This window comes from Saccostrea echinata, unplaced genomic scaffold, assembly GCF_033153115.1.
Source record: "Saccostrea echinata isolate AGI-Se365-2 ecotype Australia unplaced genomic scaffold, CSIRO_AGI_Sech_v1 ptg000064l, whole genome shotgun sequence".
NCBI lineage: Eukaryota > Metazoa > Mollusca > Bivalvia > Ostreida > Ostreidae > Saccostrea > Saccostrea echinata.
In genome coordinates, this window is record NW_026889813.1 from 3117969 (window position 1) to 3133739 (window position 15771).

At 31.6% G+C, this 15771-nt stretch overlaps 1 protein-coding gene and 1 long non-coding RNA gene across 2 annotated transcripts; both read left to right on the forward strand.

Moving 5' to 3' along the window:
* The first annotated feature begins 56 nt into the window (after nt 1-56).
* On the forward strand, nt 57-4618 carry LOC133175849 (E3 ubiquitin-protein ligase mib1-like). The gene is made up of 4 exons (XM_061310978.1): nt 57-86; nt 581-710; nt 2202-2339; nt 2495-4618. Exons 2-4 carry the CDS (start codon nt 608-610, stop codon nt 2716-2718), a joined length of 465 nt encoding a protein of 154 aa, XP_061166962.1. The 5' UTR covers nt 57-86; nt 581-607; the 3' UTR covers nt 2719-4618.
* Nucleotides 4619-7005: 2387 nt separating this feature from the next.
* LOC133175853 (uncharacterized) lies at nt 7006-7630 on the forward strand. The gene is made up of 2 exons (XR_009719332.1): nt 7006-7088; nt 7213-7630. It is a non-coding gene; the product is annotated as an uncharacterized LOC133175853 (long non-coding RNA).
* The last annotated feature ends 8141 nt before the right edge of the window (nt 7631-15771 follow it).

A 15771-nucleotide genomic window follows, 5' to 3' on the forward strand; every position in this document is an offset into this window, starting at 1 on the left:
TTAAATAACGACACATCATTTTATGCGCCGACGTGTTTATATTTATATATTGGAATTTGTGAATTGATGAGCGTGTAAAGCTACAGGTTTGGAAAAATAATTTATGCTTTTTTGTTTGATTGTTTGTTTTTATCTTCGTGTTATATCTTATAATATAGATGCTTTTGATCAAACTTATAGGTGTAGTTGTTTTATTCTTCCTTTTTTTAATAATTGCGCAATTTACGTGCAGATCACACGTGACTTCTAAGATCCATTCAGGCATAGTTATTAATCATCGTCCAACAGAATTCTCAATTCATACTCAGCATAAAAGTGGTGAGGGACAAAAAAATTCTTTTAGTCGTGCATTGTTTATGGTCACTATAAAATGTTCAATATACATGTATTTAATAGCTAAACTTAAGTTCTAGAAAGTTTTGTTTTCAAATATGATTTGTTCAGACGATTTATGAAATGAGCTTAAGCATTTTATCAGGTCACCTGATTCACATAGGTGGCCTATTTCTATCTGTTTTCTGTTTGTTTTTGTTTTTTATTTTAGTGTATTTATTAGCAACATTTCACTTTGTTTATTTAGGCATTCTACTTGAACTAATAGAAGAGAATGGCTGGCCTTTTGAAAAGTGATGCTGCACAAGAGGTTTTCCAAGAGGGGTTCAAACCACGTATCATAGCAAGAGCAGCTGAGAGGATCCTTCGAAAGACTGGTTAGTAAAATTACATTCTCAGAGTGAAGGACGGGAATAATTTTCTACTACAGGATAGTCCTTTATTCCTTTATATATTCCTATATTTTTATGCCTCAGAGATTGAAGATCTACCGGGAGGGGTGCTGTGATATTGTGCATGGTCCTACTGTCGTTTTTTTTTTTGAACTAGATACATATAAATTAAAATTACATGTACAAGGATACTGAAAGAGTATACACTATTTGTCATTTAAAAATGTATACATGTACACTTTAAATGGAACAGCTTATACACATGACAATACTTGCGGATGTTTCTTGAATATTTTACAAGGTGATTATAGAGATTAACATTGCAAGTAAGTCACTCGCGAAGGGATTGCATGTTTTTCAAACTACGCTGATTTTTTGATATTTTATTTTAAGTATTTTTGATTTGATATTAAAAGAGGTTTTTTTTATCGGAGGTTGCCTGCCTTTTCGAGTCATCAAATCATAATGATTTTCTGTTTTGCATTTTATTAATTACATGTACTTGCGTCACAGTTCCTTTTTTCGTAAAACCTACCCCTTTCTTCTTTTTCCCCTTCGTAAATGACGTCACAAACGGCATAGATTTATCTTGTTGTGAACTGCAGATTTACTTTTTAACATTCTAGTCCAGAAAATGTTCGATCCCTTATTAAAAATTTTTTTAACGCCTTTCATGAATAAATTATCTTAACTTTGTGTTGTAAAATGTTATTGCATTTAAGGAATCACATTGTTCTATTTAATTAAAAGATATTGGTTCATACAAAAATCACTGATTGACTTATAAGTCTGGTACTAAATTTGTAAAATGACACCAACATTCCTATGCAACCTGGGTATTGGAAACTACCTAATGACCATAAAAAGTTGCACCTGTAGAATCTTTATACGTTTCCAGTGCAGCCCCCCCCCCCCCCCATGCGAGGAACTGTTTAATTATTGCCACGAAAAATATAGGTAAATTATTTAAAAAAGTTAAAATTTTAAATAAATGTCATTGAAATACGACCTCTTATTCATGCGTACTTTTGTAAGCTATGACAACACGCGGAAAGAAATGATCAACACTCTACAATTCTCGTTTTGTTTTCTTTATTTGCATCATATAATATAAAATAATTCAAACTGACTTTATTACATATGTTTGCGCTATGTTATGAATATTGATGAGCTAGCAACCAATGAGAATTTTTATTTGAGAGCGTCAAATGTAGCGTCGAGAATGTCACACCTTACTGAAGGTGCAACACATACCGTAGATAAAACTCCATTGATAGTGGTAACTTTAATTATTTCAAATTATTAAAATAACGGTTTCACCTTAACCTTTATTCTGTACCTATATGAAATATTTTCATGTTTACAGTAAGATAGGGGTACTATTGTTTGAATACTCCTACGTTCCTATTTAAATCACCAGTGTTTCCAGACTTACTGTAATTCGAATGATTATGCAACGTAAATATTTCCATTTAGGTGACGAGGACTTATCCAAAGACGATATTCTTAAAGAAATAGAAAAAATGATCAAAAATGGAGAGATCAAAGAAGATTCGTGTAAAATTCCCCCATTATGTCAAATTGACGATATCCTGAACAAGAATTCAACTTCAGGTATTTCATTTTCATAATTTTATTTTGTTATTTCAAGTCTTTTCTGAACGGATGGTTTTTAATTTCTGAATACAAGAATAAAAATAGAATTAAACGTACATGTACATGCGCCATACAGAAGATGCTTTGAAAGCTTCGTTTTTTCATAAATAAAGACCCACAGAAACTACAGGAAGAGGTTTCCCAGTCAAAACGGCGCCTGTATTGTTGTGTGTGCAACGACAGGAAATCTGAGTACATCTTTAAAGGATGTGGGCATCTTGTCTGCCAGATTTGCTGCCCAAGAAGATATGGCCTCTGTCGAGTGTGTGGTCACCAGATTGTAGAGTGCTACAGTATCAAGTTTACAAAGATTTCAGACTTAAAAAATGATGAGTAAGTGATAGATGTGATTGAATTTACAAATCTTATAGCATTTGGTTAGCTGACCACAGTTTTCTGTGGATTTGTTAAATTGATGTAGATGAAATGAAGGAGGAATGTACAAATGCAAAATAACGCAGTTTAGAAAATTACCGTATAGCGGAGTTCTTTAGCTGGTATAAAATTTGAGGTTTGCTTGCTTAAAGATATGCCAAAAATATTGGCAGTCATATACTGTATTCAATGAAGCTGGAAACGTGTAACATAATTTGGTGCCGATTAAAATTTTAGCGCGCTTCTACCAACCCACTAAATTAAGCCAAAGTGAGCATGCCCGCTGAAAAATCCCGCTATATGGTAAATAATTTCCTTTACACGGTCATTACAAGTGATATTGTAGGTTATGTTATTTTTATATACAATTTTACGACTGTTTTTCAGATTTTATTTTTACATATTTTTAAATGTTTACAACTGTTATTTTTTATATAAGTGTTCATTATTGTTGAGGTACTCTAAACGCAACAGTTGTCACTTATTTTATGAGGATCCATTTAAAGACAACTTGAACAATTTTCGCTGAAATATGAAAAAATCCTATTCAAGGATGTTGGATGCAACTTCAGAGTAAATATACCCCTATTAAACCTGTATTTTTCACAGATGAAATATTTGCATACCAACCATTGATTCTATCCCCTCAAATCAGCATTCCCTACGAGGTCTTAAAACTACAGCTTCAAAGCTGACACATTTTTTAGCTCTACTGACCAGGACCAGAAGAGCTTATGCGAAAATACAAATCTCAACAAATTAATGATTACAATACATGGTATATGTGTATATTATGTGTAAACATTCTAAAAATATGTACACGCTAAAGAATTTTTCAAGCTATGGAAATCCTAAATGTGTAGATAGATCTTCAGTTGTCCAATAAATAAATATTTCTGAAAGCTATTAAATCGAGACAATGCGTCAGATGCTTAACTTTTCTGTAATCAGGGGCTAAATATTATTATTTTACCTTTAAAAATTGTTTCCTACATGTATATAAATCTGTGCTTAAAAAGTTAACATTTCCAATATTTTACTGAGCGGTTCAACAAAAAACCGCTAATTGCGATACTGGGCCTGTTGATGAGATATTGGACCGCTATGACTTTATTTACGTCACACTGTAAGCGGGGACAATTATATCTTATCAATTATCGCAAACATGGAAACCAGCACAAGATATGTCCAAATAAAAAGTAAAAGGTATACATGTACATGTAACACAACATTTATCGACAATGTTCTCTGACAAAATACATTCGACTCTCGAACCAAACACTTTGCGTTTGGCTTGACGGCCTCAGGTAAACAGTTTGGTTCTTTGGTCCAACAAAACGCATTTTGCCCTTGAACCCAGTCAATAAATGCACATTGCTTATCTTCAATTACATGAATATTAGTAACTGCATGATGCTATAAAGATTTGTAATACGTCTTTCAAAAAATAGACTGACAATATTTTTTCAAGATTTTTAAGTATTTCCATCATAGATTTGGAAGAAGGAGAAAAAAATCTCACTGAGATTATTTTTCAGATTTATAAGGAAAAAATTGTATTATGGCGAAAAAATATATTGAGAATCGTCTCAAGATTTATGTTTGTATTAAAGCAAAACTTGCAACGAGAAGTTTTTCAATGTCTATGAGTATTTGAAATCTTAGAATTGTATTACTGGAAACAAATTGTACAGAGGATCTTTTTTAGCTTTGTAAGTTTCCAAAATAACAGATCTGTGCTGTGGTTAAAAAATGTATTGAGAATCTTTTAAAGAACTGGGTTATAAGAACTTGAAATGTATACATTGTATATCTAGCACTTGTGTTGATGCTCTAAAAATAAGAGTAAACTTTGTGTTTATTGTGCCATCAATAAAAACTTTTTTGAAGTTTTTTTTCTATTTTGTTTCATTGCCATTTTAAATGAATGAAAGAATTAGGTTGTCACCGAAAATAACTAATGGAATTTTAAACAACTTTTGCATTCAGTCACTGGGATTTCTTCATTTTTCGTTTACATACATTTTCATTGTTTTCATGGTTGGTCAGCGAACTACAACGTTAATCAATGAGAGAATGGGAAAGAAAGCATATCAACAAATTCATTTAAAACAAAAAATGCTCTGTTTGTTTGTTATAATGCAAAGATAACGACTGAGACATTGGGGGGAAAAATACATAACCCACGTAAGCAGGTTATGTTAAATTTTTTTCTGCAATGATTGCAGTGATCGTTTAACACCGCTTAAGAAACATCTAAAGACGTTATACATTGTTTATATCTATATCTGTATAAATTCTTTCTGTAAAGTGGTTGAAAGTACTTAAAATATTATATCATTGATCCGTAGGTTACATTGATAAAAGAGTACACTTCTTGAGAAATCTATGAAACTTTGGCTTTTAAAAAAATGGTTGCTAATGAATTGATAACAGCAATTGGTTTTCATAAAGAAATATAAGGAAAAAAAATTCAGTGGATGTAATCATAGGAGGGTTGTTCGGAAACTTCGCGGACTTCTTTCATAACTTTTTTACTTAACGTCATATTATATCCAAATTAGGGTAGAAATGTTTAAATAATGCGAATCAAAAATTTTAAAATATCGTGATTTATTCCAAACGTATCCAGAATTTAAATCTGCAAAAATCAGATCGCGGAGCCGGTCAAGGTTTAGTAATTTACAAACAATACACTAAATAATGTCTGTAGTCATATTCTCTGCAAAAAGGAGCAAAAACGAAAAAAAATTCCTAGACTTTTTAGTTAAGAACTGTTACATCGATTCATATTCCAAATTATACCTTAATACTTTGCTTCGTTTAAAAGATATAAGTAGTCCTCATTGAAAAGGACAAAAATATGATGTTGTAGAACGTCACAGAGCAGCAGTTAACAATTCAGTTCTGTGTTATGCCAGAGAAAAAACTCTTGAATAAACTCTGAAAATGCTGGAGGAAGCAGGAAATATGTCAAAAGCGAGTGTGTAAATGACACAGGCTTTATTTGAGTGATAGAGACTCTGTATTGGACGGGGACGATCTGTGAAGAAACGGGTTAATTGTTAAAATCTGAATAAAATTTCAAAAAGTTGGAACGTCATGGAAAGACATAGGCGCTTCACAGTTGCTGATTTTGTAAAATGAAATATCCCTTACAAAAATTTACTATAGTTAACTATAGTTTACTATAGTGAAAACTTTGATACTTTGATTTACTATGAAACTTTTTTTTAGTTTTCAAATATTAAAATCTCTAAAATTCGATAATAGTAATGTAAAATTTGGAAATAATGTGTGAATATACAAAAAATGTTTCAATTTAATATAAAAAATGTGCATGTATGAAATGAAGAACAAAAAATATAACGATCTGAAATCCGAAGTAAAAAATACTTTGATTTACTATAGTGAAAAAACTTTGATACTATAGTTAACTATAGTAAACTATAGTTAACTATAATTAACTATAGTACTTTTTTGTTAGGGATGGAGAAAGCATAGTTAAGCGGTGAAAGAAATTTAAACATTGACAAACGAAATTATGCAACTGAAACAATTGTTGGAAAAATAAATTTCAAGTGATAGAAAAAAGTTTTTAAAATGTGTGGGCATTGGGCTATACTGTGTGAGATGTATACTAGGGAGAGTATTTTGAGAAATTTTGACGCTATGTTTTTTTTTACGTTACATTGTTGTTAAGTAGGCTCCGTGGTTTCAAACATGTTGATTTAAAAATTAATTAACATTTCTATCAAATCACATGGAATGAAACGTCACACATCAACAAAATAAATATTTTTACATATGATTATGTGTCCATTTTAAATTTCTTAAAAAAAAAATAAGGAAGATTGACATGGTCCGAGAACTTTCCGAACAATCCTCGTTTGTTTTTTAGCTCTTCAAAGTTTCTTTTATTTATAGATTTCGGATTTCCGACGTTTTGGCATGAGCATCATTGAAGAGACTTTGTCGAAATGCGTATTCGGTGCATCAAAATTGGTACCATATAAGATTTACATAAACAAATTTGATTCTTATGAAAATAATGAAGCCACAGTAAATTGTCTCTGACTGAAGTCAGCAACACACTGTTGATCTTATTCCTCATTGTTTACATGTATTGAGTGCACTTATTCTCCATTTAATACAGGAAAACAGTTACTGATAAAATTTTTCACGTACACAATATACTTCTTTTTTTAAATAGGGGAATTCCGATTTCATATAGCGAATGCGTTGTTCATAAAAATAAACCCAGACACCATGCAAACTTCAGTTTCTATAAATATATGTGTACATTCAACATGCAAGACGGTATTAAAATTGGTAAGTATTCTTTCAAATTTCGTTTGATTTAACAAATTTCAATCTGTAATAAATTTGCTTTAATAAATATGAAGTATACTTCCTCTAAGCGTTCCTAGTTTTATTTCAATGTTTTTCATTTCAGACATCGGTAAGATAAGGGCTGAAAATAGCAAACTGCGGAACCAAGTAACTTGTAAAGTTTGCTTTGAGAAAAATGTATCTTTAATTTTTATTCCATGTGGACACTTGGTATGCTGCTCAGACTGTGCCCCCGCCATGATGAAATGTCCTACATGTGACATGGCGGTAAAGAAACGTATTATTGCAAATTTAAAGTGAAGATATACTGCGGATTATGTACACTTCTTCATGTGTTCTGTGGAGGAGCGAAATTAAACTCCTCTGCATGACTCTTTGTATTTTTAGTTGGTAATTGATTGCAACAAGATATCTGCCTATAAATACCAGTAAATTGAAAGATATTGTACCAGTATCTACAAAATCTGTAACCAATGAATTTAGGAATATACATGAATTCATAAATAAATGTTTGAAGTATACCGGTTTTTCTTTTTCATTAAAATTCAACGTTGGTGTAAAGAAAGTATATCATGTAAACACTTACTTTTGAATGGACATGGCCAATTAGCACAAAAGAAAATGTAGTACCGTATAAGATTTACATTAAAAAAGACATTAAAATGAAAAAAGAAAAAATTCAATGATAAACATACACTTATTATCATTTTTAAACCACATTAAAGAAAACAAATAATATGCATTCGGCAAGGTGTTATAATTGATAAGCATACGGTACGGTGTTCTGCATTGTGGCTCATTTTGGGAGGAGTTGGAGAAGGGGTATTCCTTCAGACATTGACTTTTATATATCCTAAGCATAGGATTGATTGATTATTTGATTGTATATTGTTTTACGTCCCGTTCGAGAATTTTCACTCATATAGAGACGTCACCATATACCGATGAAGGGCTTCAAAAGACCTATACTCGGAAATCAGGACCATTGAGCAGTGAGGGTTCTTTATCGTGACAACGCCTACCGTGACACGGGGCCCAGGTTTTTAAAGTATCATCTGAAGGACTGGCAACTATAACTTCAAAGTACCGATCGCTTGGTGAAGGAATAGTTGCTACCTTTTTTTTAACGACTTGGGTCAGTCGCAGCCCTGATTCGAACACACGACCTTCCGATCACGGAGCGAGCGCTCTACCGCCTAAGGACAAGAGCGATTTATAGGTGAAGCTTTGTAAACAAAGTCAATTGCAGCTAATATTCTGAAATTCCAGTCTTCAATTAATGGTAAATTCAAAACCGTTGGATTTAAAGAAATAAAAATATTACAAACAGTAACGTTTGGAACATAGATTAAAAAATATAGGGGTAGCAGCGCGTCTACAATAAAGTTTTTCTTTATAACTCTGTGAGTCCCTGTAAGTAGGCTCACTTGATATGCCATTGGTTTTTATGTGACATATTGAACCGAAAAGTAAGTAGAATCGTTTAAACTGTAATTCAAAGGTTACTGCGCGGCTTGGGGTAAAAAGCTGAGTGGACTGGAGTCTTGTGGAGTCATTGAGTGGAGTCTGTATTATAACAGTACAGTAAGTTTGAGGACAAAACAATTTCTCTTGCATACACTCTCTCCCCTTCAAAGTCATTTTGGATTTGTGTAACAAGAGTGATACAAGGAACAAAAGAAATCAGTGCGACCAAAAAACTTTTGACCTTTAAATGTCAAACAGAAATGCTTTTTTAAAACAAAGACTTGGTAATACATTAACAACATCTAAACTAAGCTCAGATATATGACCCTGCTTACCTATCCAAAACAGACAAACCTAGTAAGAAGAGTTGACATCTTTATAATATCAACAAATAAGGAGTAAACAACTGCACTGCGGAACTGATGACAATTGAATTATAAAGGCACATGATTTAAATACCTTTTTTGTTTTACTTTTAAAGTACATTCAACCCTCTTTGTTGATATTTGAAGGTCACTATATATTTTTTTCTGTATCTCATTCCTCTTGATTTGCTTATATTAACATACACATATACCTTTTTCTGGTTAAATTGGGGGAAATCTGCTACAGAATCTAGTTGTATAGCCTACATGTACTTGTCAATTGGGTCTATCAAAGTTAAATGTCAAGGATTGATTTCTAGTATAAGACATAAAAAGGATAATATTTAAATAAACTCAACAGCTCATGTTGTTATTTTTAATGTTTTGAAGTACACATTGTGTGTTTTAAATGATGAAGCATTATTCACTCTTTAACATTTTACCTTTGTTTCTTGGGGAGGGGGCAGTGCTAATTCCTACCTATAATTAGTTTCACCAATGCATGTATTTGAACAAAGAAATTTTTTGTTTTATAAATGTGACTCAGAACAGAAGTTATATATATGATAAGTAATACAAAATATATTTAAAACTTTTTGTTACATCCTTACTGTTGAGTTATTACTTTCTTTGTACTTTGCTGATCAATGTTTCACATGCAGTCTATCAGCCAGTACAAGCATCACTGATGCAACTGTTTGTTAAAAACAAAAATGAAGACTTTCTGACAGAATTAATTTAATTGGAGTATGAGAACTTTAAAAGAATGTCGATCCCCATAACGATGTGCAGAAATAGATTTGGTTACTCATTAATATTGTTTTATAAAGACGACTCAAGCAAGATGCTGTCAACTTGATTCAGTTATTAAAATAAGTTACAAGGTTTTCTACAATGGACAAAATTTTCAATGTTTTTTTTTTAATACCATTATTTTATTTTGTATTTGACGTTGCTGAGACTTCCGATATTTACCTTAGGGGGTACAATTTATATGGTACCTAAAAGTTTTATTTTCAAAAAATCCTTGCAACATTTACCATGGGGCATGTTTTACAAAAGAACTTATTACTAAGATCAAACACCTTAAATGATAATATAATCTTGCAAAATCAATGACTCTGTTAAAAATTGCTTGCATAAAATATCTATCTAAATTAATTTTTAAAAGGATTAAAATCATTTTCAAATCAATGTTAAAAAAGAAAGTTAATCTCAAAATTATATTTTGGTCTTAGTCATAAGTACTTTTGTGAAACAGACCCAATTTGTCTTATAAGCATTATTTGCCCTCTTTCGAAGAATATCTAAGAAGTTTTGCTACAAAAATGCCCATGGATTGAAATATCCAGAGATTTTATTTTCCTTTGAAGAATCAGGTCTCAACTATCTGATCGTAAAGATGTGTTGCAAAATAAATTACTTATATGTCTTATCAGTTATTATCCCCTCGCAACGGAGTTGGGAGTGTATGTAAGTTTGTCCTTATGTAATTTGCTTCGGTATAGATGTCGAATGCTTAGCTGTCTTGATTTATAGATATGCTCTTTGCGAGGGGATACTCCGTTTCGCGGTATCTTTGTTAAATGCTTTTTCACTACAACCCATGTTTGTTGTTAAAAGTATAACCCAGTGGACATATTCTGAATAATGATGAAATTTTTATTAGGTTACGAGTTCGTTCATGTATGTGACCCGGTACTGTTGAACTGTTGAACTTGAAAAGAATGAAGGCGTGCAAGGCGCGGACGATCCCCCGCTCTTAGAAAGACATTTTTCAATTCTAAAAGTTCATGAAAAGTTATATTTTTCAAAAATTATTTTATCAAAATAGTCTTTTACACATTTGTTTCCTTTATTTTGTTTAATAAATTATTGACAATTTATTTTTCACTATTGTTTTTAAGGTATGTGAAAAGGAAAAAAAAAAGCTTCATGCATGATTCGAACTCTCTCCAAAGCTCACGGTTAGGCGTAAGACTGAACGCGTTAACCACTACGCTACGATATTTGCTTGTCTTGTTTGATGTCAGTGTGATTTAAATAAACGGTTTGTTGAAGCGTAAAAATTTTTCATAAATGTTCGATTTTCATATAGAATGGGTTAAGACTCCATTTTTTGAAACATGAAATAGATTTTACATTTACTTTTCCGTAATATAAAACGTTAATGAAAAATGGAGACTTGATCCATTCATATTCAAAAATCATTTTTTTATGGCTCCAATAAACCCATTTTCAACTAAATATGCTTTACTGTCAAATTTAAAAACAAATTATCAATCAAATAGTCATTCAATAAAATAATTGAACCAAATGTGTTGAAGATGACAATACGGAAAACATTATTTTAGAAAAATATAACTTTTCCGTGAACTTTGAAAATGAAATATATTGTCCCAGAGTCGGGGATTGTCCTCGCCTTGTACGCCCCCTTTCGTTATTGTGTATTAAATGTGTAATTATATTTTTACTGTACTTTTTATATAGATTCCAAATCGTAAACTGTGCCCAGCTGTAAATTTAGATTCTTTTTTTCTGACAAAAGCAAAACCACTTATATTTAGTTCAGTTCATTTTAAAGCAAATTTGATTTTACAAGCAACAAATGAGTAAACATTTCTAGTGCATTAATTAAATCTGTGATGGTAGTGGATGTTGGTCAGTTACCCAAAATAAAAAGTTTTTCCAGTTGATGAGTTGACATTGCAAAGAAAGCAATAACTCAACAGTAGGGATGTAATCCCGGTAATATGTTTTAAAAATGCTTTAGTATTACTGATCATATAATATAATTTCTGTTTTGAATCACATCTACAAAATAAGCTTTTCTTTGTTCAAATATTGGTGAAACTAATACCACAGCTCCCTCACCAGGAAACAAACTCAAGGTAAAAATTTTAAGAGTAAATAATGCATCATTGTTTTAAACGCACAATGTGTTCCTATAAAAAATAAAAAGAAACGAGCTGTTGAGTATATTTCAATAAATATTTTCCTTTTTATGTCTTATAATTAATCCTGGACATTTAATTTTGATAGACTTTTAATTTACAAATAAATGTAGGCTATACACCTAGAATCTGTAACATTTTTCCTAATTTAACCATAAAAAGGGAGATACATGTGTATGTCAAATAAATATAAAACATATTCGGAGAAAAATAGTAACCTTCAAATATCAACAAAGGGGCAGCTTGCACTTTAATAGTAAAACCTAAAATATGTGCCGTTGTAATTCAATTGTTGTCGTGTTGTCATCAGTTCCACAGGGGCGAGATTGTATGCAAGAGAAATTGTTTGTTCTCAAACTTTCTGTACTGTTACAATACAGACTCCACTCCATGACTCCACTCCACTCCACTTAGCTTTTTACCCCAAGCCTTACTGCGCCCGCTCAGCTACAAACCTGGGTTGGACAGCTGAAGACATTATAGGTTGTTTCTTGTGTACATATATAGATTGGCATGTCTGCATAAACACGATTTGTCTGAAAACCAAAAGATGCACTCTGAGACATACAAAGAGCACCCATTCATGAGAAAAATGAAGGCTTCTTAAAGAAAGGGTTATTTAAGTCTGATGAATCCTGAAAAGGTTATTAAAGTCAAATTGATAGTAAAATATCATCAAAATGAAATACTTATCCAACATTTGTATTGATACCTGAAAAATCAGAAGGATCCTTCTCTGATGTCTTCGGAGGTCCGTGTTTACTCTGCTCCTGATTTGTATTGTTTAAATGGACTATGAGCTTGAATATTGTTTGGTTTTTACAGTAACATTTACTCATCGTTTAAAAGAGATAAAGACAGATAGCACTATTGTACATTCTCTTTGTTAAACCACTAAGATACCTCAACATTCCGTAATTCAATTATTACCCTTTAAGGACTATCAACCCTCGGTATATAAAAGTTTAAAACTACTTGGTATATATAATATACTCTTCTAAATCGACCCGACAAAGTTATTCATATCACACCCTTTCTTCATGCCATGGTTTGCCAGTTTCAGATTTACTTCTAAATATATCTTGGTTTTGCAACAAATTTTCAGTTTCAGACCTAAATATAACCTATATTTCCCTGGTCTATATTTAGTTTTTTCGTTCTTTTTTTAAGCAGGCAGTGATTGTTTCTTATACACTGGTACCCTGACATTTATGATTTATTCGCGAGCTCATTTAGACTACTCAACAGTACGACTGGGCTGAAAACCAGTACAATATTTTAACAACATCGAATTTTTTAATCCAGTAAGTGTTTAAATATGTATTTTTTGCTCATTAAATACTGAAAGGAAATTAAACACGTTCGAAGCTTTGATAAATCTGATTTCATTTCTTTTTCAGTAAAGCATTTATTTTTTTAAAATTTAATTCTCAAATAGTAATTCACAAATGGCGTATCATGTTATGTGCGGGGAAGATAATTTTTTTGTATCGATTTTCACTCAAAATGTGTTGTGTGCATGTATTTGCTTGCGTAAATATACTTTTATTTCAGTTAGGAATGCCTCGAACTCACAATTTGAATAACATAATATTATCATATGCACACTTTAAATGAAGGACTATTGAGTGAAATATAATTTTACAAGGGTTGTTCTTCGGAAAGTTTGTGGACTATGCCAATCTTCGTTATACAATCTTCAAGAAATTTAAAATCAGCACATTATCATATGTAAAAATTGTTTTGTTTAAGTGTGAAGTTTCATTCCATGTGATTTGATAGAATTTATGTTATTTGATTTTAAAATCAACACGTTTTGTAACCACGGAACAAACTCAACAATTAACACTGTAACGTCATAAACATACCGACATGAGGTTCTCAAAAATACTATCCATATAAATTTCACACAGTATTGCCCAAAACCAGTGCACTCATTAAAAACGTTTCTCTATCACTATTTTGCTAACAATTATTCCAGTAGCATCATTTTGTTTGTCAATGTTATATTTTTCAATGCATAAGTGTGCTTTCACAAGGTCAGCATCTGTGAAGCATGACGTTACTAACTTTTCAATGTTTTTGATAAAAATTTTACAGATGATCCCGTTTTCTCGCGGATCACCATAGTCTAAATAGAGTACTTTATCATTCAAATACCATACTTCCTCCGGTATTTTCAGATTTTTTTCCTGGATTTTTCCAGCAATTGTATGATTAACTGCTGCTCCGTTACGTTCTACAACGCCATCTTTTTTGCCTTTTTCTATGAGGACTACATATCTTCTGAAACTGATTTCTTTCAACGAAGCAAAATATGAAGTCATAATTTAGAATCAGAAACGATGAAACAATTCTTAATTTGAACGTGTAGAATTTTTTTTCCGTTTTCATTTTTGTGTCATTTTACAGAGGATATAAGTTCAGACATTATTTAGTGTCTTGATTGTAATTTACAAAATTTTGATCTGCTGCGAAATCCGATTTTCGCATGTTTTAACTCTAAATGAGTTGGAAATAAATCAAGATATTTAAAAAAAATTTAATACACATGATGAAATATGTGGAGATAATGAACAGCATTCGAGCTCAAAAGTCGATTAAACATTACAAAATAGGAGCAGAGCAAACACGTACCTCTAAGACATCAGAGGTGGGATCAAGTGCCATGGAGGAGTGAGCATCCCCTACTGACCGGTCACATCCCCCGTGTGCTCCTTGTCATGATCAGAAAATCTGTCGACAATTCAGTGTGTAAGTAATGACCTAATAATTGGTATGAAAAAAGTCAGTCGGCATTTAATGTTGAAATATTTCTTCCAAATTTGGATATAATATGACATTAAGTAAAAGAATTATGACGGTAGTCCACGAACTTTCCGAACAACCCTTGTATAAACTATTCTCTGTGCAGTTTTATGTGTTTTTGAAACGTTGTTGTTATTTATTATACGGAATACATTGAATGGCCTGCATCAAAGCCCTTTCCGAAGAACTATATGTTTGTAACGAGAGTGTATTATATATCAATAAAATAACAGGAAATTTTAAAAATAATAGGAAGGGAAAAAACATGATATCGATAGCTATTTTTACCATACTATATCTACGCCTTTTTACGCTGCAATTTAGTACTTCATTTTTAATATTTACTTTTGACCAAATCTATCCATTAATAACTGCTCTCTGATACTTGATTGGTCAATCATTTTAAAGAAAAGGTACCCATATCGTAATTTCCCAAACACCAAAAAAAAAAAAAAAAAAAAGAAAAGAAAAAAAAAGAAACAACAACAATATGGCACTTTGATAGAAAAATAAGGCGTGCAATGAAGATCGAATTCTTTATTGAACGGCATTTTGCAATAGTAATAAATAGTTATGCATAAGAGATACAGCACTTGAATGAATAATGTTAGTCATAGATTCGTTATGCATTAAAATAATTTCTGTTGATTTCTCATTTTTTTTTTCTTTCAAATGTTTAGAAGGTTGATTAATTCTATATACATACATCTTCTATCTGTTCAAATCTATAATCATAGTGAATATCACGTATACTAGTACTTTAGAAATTTACTACTTCAATGGAGTCGTACACCGTTAAGAATTTCATACTATAGATTATATGCAACGTCTAAACACACGCCGGCAAATTTCTAAAAAAAAAAAATCCTTTTTCATCCGAAATGTTTTATAAATACCATATAAATCGTGGTCAAAGCACAAAAGTGTTTGTGAATCGGGACAAATAAACCCTTAAATTTGCAAAAAGTTGTGCTTTTTTCCTCCCACCTGGTTCCTTAGGGATTGTGAAAAAAACTTCATAGATCCTTCCTTGCGAAAGTTTGTGCATCGAAACGCCACTAATTACCA